This window comes from Ammospiza caudacuta, chromosome 11, assembly GCF_027887145.1.
Source record: "Ammospiza caudacuta isolate bAmmCau1 chromosome 11, bAmmCau1.pri, whole genome shotgun sequence".
NCBI classification, from domain to species: Eukaryota; Metazoa; Chordata; class Aves; order Passeriformes; family Passerellidae; genus Ammospiza; species Ammospiza caudacuta.
The window spans coordinates 16,793,029-16,803,769 of NC_080603.1; the positions used below are offsets into that span (position 1 = coordinate 16,793,029).

The 10,741-nt window shown below is 49.0% G+C and overlaps 1 protein-coding gene across 2 annotated transcripts in view; it reads right to left on the reverse strand.

Moving 5' to 3' along the window:
- The window catches only part of CCDC50 (coiled-coil domain containing 50), a 43,196-nt gene extending 40,848 nt beyond the window's left edge, over positions 1-2,348 (reverse strand). For both annotated transcript variants that reach the window (XM_058811939.1, XM_058811938.1), the window contains exon 1: positions 2,193-2,348. In XM_058811939.1, the coding sequence (XP_058667922.1) occupies positions 2,193-2,241 (49 nt within the window). In that variant the 5' untranslated portion in view covers positions 2,242-2,348. The remainder of the gene's footprint in view (positions 1-2,192) is intronic.
- Positions 2,349-10,741: the final 8,393 nt, after the last annotated feature.

Consider the following 10,741-nt stretch of genomic DNA (forward strand, 5'->3'; position numbering starts at 1 on the left):
TCAGCAGTCCTGGCTACCTGCACGCAGGGAGAACCCGGACATAACACCTCCTCTCCTGAAGCTGGTGAAGAACAAAGTACTCAAACCAAAAGGTTCTTCATTGTTAATGAATGACTCAGCCGACCTTTACCCTACACAAAGAAAGTGAATGCTTTTTCCAGAAAGATCAACAGTGATTTCTCTATCAGGAACAATAAATATTTCCCTCGGTATGGCAGGCAATGCTTTTCTTTCCTTGGCTGGCATTGACACAAAGCACGAAAAGACCTAATCCAAACCATAGCTCAGTCTCAACACTTTCCAAAACAAAAACAAGCGATGCCATTAAACTAAAAGCGTGACACATGCCTGAGGCTTTGCAGAACATGGCTCAAACCTCATCTACTTTGCACGTTGCTCTGGCACACTACTTTAATCCCATTGCTATCAAGTAACAACAGATCGTAGTAACAGGACACTCTCGAAGCTTAATCCACACTATAGCATAGGTGCAAATTTCCCAGGGACTGGTTGAGTTACACTGTAATGCTGTACATGTCCTTTCATTCCGCATGTAAACCACCTCAGCTCAGCCCAGTTAGTTCAACTCAAAAAACTAATAAAGGCAAATCAAATCCAGTCTACTTAAATTGTGAATATAAGCATCTACACAGGGTTTCTAATTCACTTTAATCAACCCACTGGAAAGGTTAATTGGATTCATTTTCTTGAGTTACCAACCATGTGTGGACAGACTCTAAGGATGAGATCTCTACCACACTAAAATGGCCAATAACAGTTCTGCTAATGACTTACACAGGAGGAACATTAACCCCTAAAACATCAGCTTCAGCTTTTGTTCCAGTAACACTGAGTGAAGCATTAAAGGATGACAGGAGGTCAAAAGGAAAACCCCAGCTGCCTGCGCAGAAATAGGTTTTCTACTCTTGGCTAGCTAAATCATCAAATTCACAACTGCTGTTTTGTAAGAATTGAAATTTGAAAAAAAATCACCAGTGGCAAGGGAAACAAGTTTAAGGAAGTTTGGTTTCTTTTAAGCCGGAAACCATTGCCCTCTATTACTAGAGAGTAAACCTAAACTAACTTGATTAGGACAGAGCTTCTACTGGTTTATATCACAAATCACTGTCAGAAGGAACAAACTATCTCCTACAAAGCTTTCTAAACCCAAAGCAGCTCCAGGGCACATTTAATTGAGCTCAAAGGCACACGTGTGAGGCAGGCACTGCACTAGCAGGGAAGCCGAGGCCTGGCAGAAGGTGAATCCGTGCTCTGAGCACAGGCCAAGCCAGCGGGACCCCTGGAACCGAGGGGGGCACCGGGGTCTGCGGGGTGGGAGCGGCTGCTTGGCGCTCCCAAGCCCAACGCAGAGCAGCGTTCGTAAAAACCAGTACGTTAGTGTTTGTAACCGGGGCCTCAATATCACCAGTGCCCCTCAAATCGCCAAATTTGTGGATATCCACAGTTCTGATGCCATTTTTCCAACGGCCCGAGCGGAGCCTCCGGCCCCGGCCGAGCCGTGACTGCCAGGGACGGACAGACAGACAGACGGACAGACAGACATCGCTGCTCGTCCATCTCCCGCAGGGTGCTCCGGCAGCCTCAGCCCCCGCGGGAGCGCAGCCCCGGCCGGCGCCCCCAGCCCGGCTGCCCGGGCGCGGCGGGGGGAGCGCGGCGGCGGCGCCGGCGGCAGCCTCGGCCCCGGCGCAGACAAAGGGCTGCGCCCTCCTCCCCCAGCGCCGCTCCTCGCTCGCTCCTCCCGGGGAGCAGCGGCGCTGCCAGCCCGACCCCCGCCGCTCTGCCGGGGAGGGGAGCCGGAAGCGAGGCCAGCACAGCGGCCACGGCTCTCTGTCCAGCGACTGCGGCTCTGTCCAGCCACTGCCGCCGCTCCGCCGCCGGCCTCCGCCTCTCGTCCCCTCCCGCCACCCGCCGGACACCCGCACCGGCAGCGGGACAGCCCCGGGAGCACCGGAGCCACGGCCGGAGCACGGAGCGCTCCGTCCCCTCCCGCTGACCCGGCTTCCCGCCAGCGCCGCGAACAATTTCCAGCGGCGCCTGGAAATTGTAAAATGATAACGTTTAAGAAAAAACACCCTAAACCAACAGTTTCTCTTCTTGCCTCGCTCCCATTTCCCCCACAGCGCCCAGTCCCGTCCAGCGCCCCCTCCTCCCCGCGCCGGAGTGAGCCGCACCTTCCTTGACTCCAGGCAGCTTGGAGTGGTCGATGCCGATGCCGGCCATGGCCGGGCCCGCGCCCCGCTGAGGGCGGCCCCGCTGAGGGCAGCGCGGCGGTGCCGCCCGCGCCCCGCACCACAAAGTTGGGAGCGGATGGAGCCGGCGCGGCCGGGCCGTACGGCGCGGGAGAGCGGACAGAAAGCGCCGGGCGGGGCGGAGCGGGGCCGCCTCGCCGCCCCTCGCCCCCCTTCCGGGGAGGCGGACGGGGGCGTCCCGGGCTGCTTCCCCCTCCCCTTCGCCGGCGGGGCTCGGGCAGCGGCTCAGCGCGACGGGCAGCTTCCGAGGGCAGCTATTTATACATTTGGGGATTTTATTATTACTGTTATTATCATTATTATTGTTTTATTGTTTGAAGGGGGTTGAGGGGGTGTTGGTTGCTTTGGGGCCACGCCGGGAGGCCGGGGCGGCTGTCAGAGCGCTCGGACAGCTCCGCTTCCCCGGCGCTCTCCCGTACCGGGTCCGGCTGCCTGTGCCCCTCATGGCCAACCAGCCCAGCCCCTGCTCGCACTGTCCCGCCGGCCTGGCAGAAGCAGACGTGTTCCGGGGCAGCCCCGGAGCCACTGCCCAGCGGTGCCATGGCCCCGCACCTTGTTCTTCACGGCTGGGGCGGTGTTGGCACGGGCACCTCCCGAGGAGACGCGAGAGATCCCCGGAGCTCTGTGTGAGGCCTGCGGACCCCGGCAGGGCTCTGCCACACACGGCTGGTGCCAGCTCTCGGCGGGCACGGAGGATTTACAGCTGCTGCCCACCTTGGTTTGCCGGCAGCAAAGAAACAGAACGAGATGGTGTTCCGTGGGCAAAGGGGAGAAGATAAGAGGAAGAGGATTTGGGGTTTAGGGATGTCTGAGCTTCTCTGGGCTGTGCTCAGCACAACCAGTCACTCGTCAGCTGTTATGTTTGGTCATAATGTATGGTGCTGAGGACTGTGCTCACCCTCTCCAACAGGCTCTGGGAAGCTCTGCCCTGTAGGTGACTGTGATGTGAGCTGAGAGGGAGACAGAGTAGGATGTCAGAAAAAACATCAAAGGGAATAACACTTCCATTTTATTAAAAAGCAAAAACATTGAAGAAAATGGCCAAAAAATTACTTCCAGAAGGTTAACCTTGTGCTACTCCTGAATTTTCCAGTCCTGTTTACTGAGACTCAGCAACTGTCTCGCCCAAATTTTTTTTTTTTTTCAGTTTCCATGCCATGTCCCTCATATCTTCCCCTCCAAGTTTTGTCTTCCTCCTTGACTTTTTCCCCTGCTTTTGCAACATCTCTGAGCTTAGTTTTGGCATGGTTTGGTCCTTTGCAATGCAGCTCATTTTCTCACATCCTATTTTTTGGTCTTAGGGAATGATTTTTTTTAATTCCTGGGAAGGAATTAAACAGGGAATGAGTTCCTGATGTAATGCTAGTACTGCAGCAGCATCACATCTTAGGCTCCCTCAAAGGGCTCCTCAGTGTGGTTGATCTCAAATCACCCTCCCAACCCTCACTTGTGTCCGCAAGCTGCAGCTTCTATGCAAAAAGCATGAAAGGTGTTTGTTCTGAGAGTCTGTCATCAGCTTTTCCTCTACAAATTGTACAGCACCTAGCTTGACAAGTAGTACATCTTGCGGTGGGTAGGTGAATCCCAATAAAGCTGGGAAAAGTAACCACTTTATGTTATTGAAGATAACAAGACAGTGACCCTTCACTCTTTTATAAAAGCAGGTACTTATTCTCACAGGACCTTCTGTTGGAAGAAAAATCCATATTGTTTCTCATGAAAAAAAGCAGAATTTGATCTGATTTTAACTCTTCTCTCATGGAGTAATTTAATTCAGAAGAGATTTTGCAGGGCACTAGTCCAACCCCCCGTGCAAGGCAGGACTGGCTACAAAATCTTATTAGTTTGCTCAGTGCCTTCCCCAGGTGAGGTTCGAAAACCTCCAAGGGTAGAGATCACACCACCTCCCACTATGATTTTTCTCCCTGTGTCTTGGTGGACTTCTGGCCGCAGCTTGCAAATGTGGACCCTGGTCCTTGCACTGTGAGCCCAGCTTGGCTCTGCTCTCCATGGCAGAGCACATGTACCAGGCACATCTGTGAGGGGCGGGCTCCACCAGACAGCTGGGACAGGGGCTCAGACCTGGCACTGCAGCTGGACTGTGCCGCCACACAGCTATTAAACACCAGGCTGCTCCAGATACCTGCATCCAGGCATCTGATCTGCCCCTAAACACTGGAGTAAACCCAGACTGTTATGCAGGTACACCACACAACATTTTTCCAGTTTTCACAGCACTGAAAACACTCCTGAGAGGATGCACAAAGGAGAAGTTGGGATACTTAAAAATAGAAAAAAAAAACCCAACACAATCTGGACCGGCCCTCAGAAAAGTCACAGTGAGCTTTGATGAGCAGGAGCTGCCAGACAGATCTCTGGGACTAGGAGCTTTATTGCTTTATGCTGCTAAGATCTTTCTCCAGGCAGGCAGAGACTGTTTTGTGCTTGCTTCTTAAATAAACTGGGCACCTCTCCAAGTCTCCTGCTGTCATTTTAGGTCAACAGGATAACAACAACTGTGAAATAAATTAAGTCTCATCAAGATGTTCACTTTTGACAGAACAGTCTTTGTTAAAGTCTCCTTAATGACGGCAAAGCTCACTTCCAACTGATGAGGCTGCTGTCCGGATAGACACAGAGGATAATTATCCTACAGGCAGGAGCTTGTGCATCCATTAATGCTTAATGCAAAGGGATGGGGAAAATGGTTCTAGGTCTCTTATGCTATCAGGCATTGCACAAGCCCATATCCAAAACTAGTATTTAAGAGGTGACTGATGCTGGGGAACTTCCTTCTGGGGACATAGGCTCTGGTTTTTCTCTCCAAAGTCAAATTCCTGTATAAAGCCAGGACTCCATTCCATCTGCAGGAGGCCTGAAAGATGTGAGTGCTTTGTTCCCCACTGTGATAAATAAAAATCAAGAACAGAACCTGCCCCCAGCCCAGAGCAAGGATGCTGCAGGGCCTCCCAGGGAGGGAGACAGGTGATGTAGTGATGCAGGGGAAAAAACAGACAGGGGGAAAAAAAAATAACACTTCATACATCAACCTCCCTGCATTTCTAAGCTAAGACACTTCAGGAGAGGTTTGAAGTCCTGTGCCAGAAGGGGTGGAGGAGAGGAAGCTAACATTACAGCACTGGCAAGGAGCGCCAAGAAGCAGGTGCGTAATTTCTGTAGGTATCTGAACAGTGCCTTTGGGAATTCAGGCTCCCTGAAGAACAAGGAGAGCAGAAGCCTGCAAGGATTAAGGTATTATAAAGCTCACCAAAGGTAATGAATGGGGTGATTGCAAAGAATGAGCAGAGGAAACATAACTTGTGCTTACATGTAACATAACGAGGAGCACTAGGAAAATCATGAGCCATACCACAACAGAACAAGGGGGTTTTTTGACTGTCAAGTTGGAGAGTAAACATGTGCAATCTGAAGTGAGATACGCCTTCCAAAAATCTCACTTAGAGGAAAGTATTATTAAAAGTGTTACATAGTAGATGAGAGAAGAAGAAAGTAGCTAAAAGTGTCATTTCTTACTCTTATGTCAGAAGAACAGAACCCACCAGAATAATACATTATTCACTTAGTGCACTGCAGGGAGCTGCCTGCAAGCCCACACAATCAAGGCATAAGAAGCATAACAAATGCAGCAGCTAGTGATGAAGCACCTTGGTCATTCTCAGATATTTACAGCCACTACTACCTGGATGAAACCTCAACAGACTAATGTTGTAAGAGGGAATTTGATGAGGGCTGAAGTCGGTGCAGTTCTTGCCTAGCACCAACTTTGCTATATTCCACTAAGAAAAATTTCTATGTCTGCCTAAAAAAAAATTTACTTAATATGATTGCACCTGCCCCTCCTCTTCTGGATTAAAAAAAAAAAAAAAAAAAAAAATTCCTGGGTTATCACTTGTGCCAGCTTTGCTTCCCAAGCTGCAGGGTGGTAAGGCATGAATATGTCCTATAACCTCAGTTGGAGCCCACATTTCAAGACACTCAACATTCATTCAACAAAACACTCTTTTGCATGTGTAGAACTCCCACAGACTCTCAGTAGATCGGGGTGCAAATGAAAAGCTAAGTTAGAAGACAGGCTCTCCAAAAGGCAAAGTTTATGATTATCTGCACAAGTTTCACCAAAACACTAGAGCTCTGTGTATGCTCCGAGTCATCCCTTGGGTGACTTGTAGTGACAGTTTTCCAAAAAAAATGGGCAACATTTATCAAAAACCAAAACACCAGATGGTAACTGAGCAGGAAGAGAGGGAAAGGGGACTGACAGTGAAAGCTGGCACTGTTAGCAGATAGAGCTGACCTCCACAACCTTAAAAGTGCCCTTACTGATATTTATAGCAGGAAATTACCCAGCCTTGTCTTTACTCATAGCAATACATGCACAAGCTATATTCATCATCCAGGATGAACTTGGGGCTTGGAGAAGGCAAGTCAGAAGAGAGAGGGGTCAAGCGCAGGGTAAATCTGGTGGTTTAACCGGGTCATACCAGCTCATATCTCTTCAGGACACTGTCCTGGCATGGAGGTCAGATTAGTCAGATTAGATTACACATACACACCAATATTTACCATTCAGGAGCATCACTGGAAGTGCCTTTGAGTCACAGCATATTTCAAAGCAGATGTTTCCACATTGCCTTCCTCTCCTCACCAGGAGCCTCAGCCAAGTCACCTCAGTCAGTAGGGAGGCTGAGGTGGAGGAGGTGCTTCAGCTCAGGATTAAAAGGCAGAAGTGAGAACTGGGGCACGACTGCCTTTGCTCCTTGTTTTCTCCCCAGGCTGCCTCATCCCACATCCAACACCTTCAGAGTCCTGATTTACTCTTTCACCCCCTCACTGCAGGGCAACACTTTGGAGCTGCCTTGTTCCCTGAGAAGTTGAATGGTTTCCTGGCAAACCCTGGACTGGAATCAAAAGCCAGACAGCCCAGCTTCACTCCTTACCCTCCCCAGCCCAAACCTCAAGGAACTGGTTCTCTTTAGTATGATTCCTGTCAGATGTGAGCTGGTGATGCTCCCCTCTGTGTGTGATCCTTGGTTGCCTGCAGTGAGGGGGCAGCTGAGCTCCTCTACATTGCCTTGGACCTTTCCCTTTTCTTTCTCCAAGCAAGGATACAGTTGAACCACAGCATCTAATTTTATATCAGTAACAGGCCAAGCAACAGCTGAGCCCCAAAGACAAGCACATAGAAGGGGGAACAAATTGCATGAGTCAGACTAAAAGCTTCATAAATATTGACTGGTTTTAACAGTCCCCTAAGGAACAGAGAATCTCATAGAATCTTTATAACTACATCTCCCTCCCCATTATGCACTCCCTCCTCTCAGGAAGCTGCAACGGGAGTTAGTCTCCTGGCTTATGAGCACAATATTTTAATTCTTCTCTGCAGTCAAGTTGCTCTGGCTGAGACTTTGCACCACACATCAGGAGGATATCTGAGCACCTTCCAGTGGTGCTTTAAATAACATTCTGGATTGGGCTTTGTTCTCTCAAGTTGGCTCCAGCATAGAAGTGACTTGGTTCGAGGAGAAATCAGACATTAAATGTGTAAGAGATGAAAGCTGATGAGCACAGGGTGCATTTCAGTATCTGCTCCTCTGATTCCTACCAGATAAAGCACAGCTGGAGACTCAGAGGAGCAGACATGCAATAGGAATGTAGACAGAAGAGATAAATAGTAATAAGTGCACAGTGGTAATACAGGCAAGAAAGGCAGACACCATAGAAGAAAGGAAGGACTTGACTACAGAGGATGGATACAGTTTGTTGTGCATGTGAATAGACAGAGGGGACAGAGGCATGTGGTGGGACAGGTGGGAACACTAACTCACTGCTCAGAATCCCAGGATGGAGAGCAGGATAACTCTTGTCTTTCTGACATTGTGCACAAAGCTCACTTCACCCCTGCCATGACGGCAGCTCTCCATTCTTGCCTGCTAAATGCTTACCAACTTCTCCCTGATTTGTTGGCACTGTCAATCCCTCATTCTGTTTTTCCCTCTACAAGGCATGTCCACTCCCCATTTCCAATTTCTTCATTGTTCCTTATCCTCATCCTATTCTTAGGATCATTCTAGGCAAGAAAACAGCAATACATGAATCTCTCCATATGTACCACACAGACAGAAGTCCTGTCTCTACCAGCTGAGGCTTCCGACTTGCAGCAAAGTCACACACTCAGTGCAGAGGTCGTGGCACTGTTCATATGTGCTTTCTTAAGCACCTTTAGTAAAATCACTTCCCTGGTAGGTCCTTTCTCAGCAGGTTGCTTGCTTTGGGATGAAGCGGGCTATGGTTAAGTGGCATCCATAAGACCGTGACAAAATCTTTGGATGCTCATGAGGGTCAGCTGGAATACATGGTGTTTTATGTGTTCTCAGGAAGCTCTGAAAAAAGAGAGACTACAGTGGGGTTTTTTTCCTTCAAACCCCAAATGTGGTCTGGAAACCTGCCACTGCAAGCTGGCTCTGAGAAACAGCCCTTTTATGTTGTCCTGTTTTCAGCAGCTCAACACTGCCTCCTGCACCAACTCACTCACCCCTGCACTGAATTCCACCTGCCTGAGGCTTGCTGGGGAACAGCAAGGGTTACTGCTTTGGGATTAGCAAAGGTTAGGTTATTTGGAGGGTGCAGCCCTACCTTCATTAGAGACAACTGCAAAGCACAAAGCGACTTCAGAGAAACTGGAATTTTATATAACATACCTGAAAATCTTAATTGCTGCAAGATCTACCCATCCACCTGGCAGGGAAGAGGAGTCCATGCACAGAGAGAAGCTGAACATTTTGAGGAAGGTGATGTCAGAGAGCAGAAAGGGCCAGCTGCTCCCTAAGGAACAGGGAGCCAAGTGCAAGCAGGTCAGGATCAGAGACTGCAGCCAGGTTCAGTCAAGAGCCCCAGGACTGAGGGAAGCCCATGAAGATGAGGCAGATCTCAGGTCAAGATGGAAGTCAATACACTGGTCAGCATCAGGCCTGATGACAGCAGTCAGAGCCAAACACAGCTCAGTGAGCACCAGACAGGGCCACAGAGACAGGACATACCCACAGCCAAGCAGGGAAGTCCACCTGCAGGTCTGGGTCCAGATCAATAGGGACCATAGGCAGGCAAAGACAGCAGACCTCCAGACCAGGATTCCTCCAGAATAGCTCTGGGAAGAACAGGAGAGCAGGCTGAGATTAAATGGGTCTCATTAGCTGATGGGCAGAGAGGGTGGAGAGGCCCCACCTGAGGGCACTCAGGACCATTAACACCCTCCAGGCACTGACACATCTCTCTCACACTGAGAGCAGGTGCAGCTGCATTTGGTGGCACTGCTTGAACCAAGTCTTCTCTATTCCTGCCCTCTGGGCTGTTGATCCTTGTCAATTTTCCATTTTGGTTGTGTTGGGTTACCTGAAGTCTGAGTAGCTTTGTGGAAAGAGAAACTTCTACATGAAGGAACAGACTGGGATCATGGGAGGTAGAGATGGAGCTCACATCTTCATGTTCTCATTATCTTTGAACTCCAGACACAAATCAATGACATTATCATTTATCAGACATTATCAATGAGGGAAGTAATAGAAAGACTGTGGAGACTGCATGGATTTCCTATGGAGAATAAAATACATAAGAACAATAAAATGTGGTATTATTTCCAGCACCTGGACTAATGGGGAAAAAGCAAAGGAATTTTCCTGGTGGGAGCCTTAGAGAAGCCCAACAGTACAAATCAATTATCCCCTAACTTCAAAACATAAAGAAATCCACTAGTGCCTGGCAGCAACTCTGAGGCTTCTCTCTACCAATCCATCCCATGAAAGCATCCACTCCTCACAGCATCCAGATATCTTCCTTCTCATACCTAAATGTAGCATGGTAGTTCCACTCCTTCACCAGAGCCATCACTTGAAAGGTCTGGCACACTCTCTACATGAGTTGCTTTGGGGCTGAACAGTTGCAGTGATCCAGAACTGAAGATTCTCTGCAGTGAAAGAGGAAATCCCAGGAATAGCTCAACTTCCTGAAAGAGCCTGCCAACAGCCCATGAGATCTTGTATCCAAAGGTAGGGAAGAACAGTCAGAAATCTGTGGATTTTGCATAAACTTATATAAGATGGAGAAACTCACCTTCTGTATCTAGGCAAAGTCAATTTCACAGCAGATCTCAAGACAGATTGAGATTAATCCATTTAGCACTAAAGTAAAATAGACTTGATCTTCCCTTAGGGGTATAGTTTTGAGCCAGAGCTGCTGTTTTCCAGACTGGACTCCTGTGCAAAATAGTGTTCATCAAGTTATGGCCTCTGCTTCACCTCTGACCAGTTTGAAACTGGCACCTTAGAGAGATGGAGGTGGCTGGAAAAGTGTTCCAGTGGGACATATGTGTCCCTCATTCCAAACAGAACTTTGTGAAGAAGGAGAGCACTTCAGATAGTTCACTAGTTCACAAGTCTGAGGGAAACTACAAATTT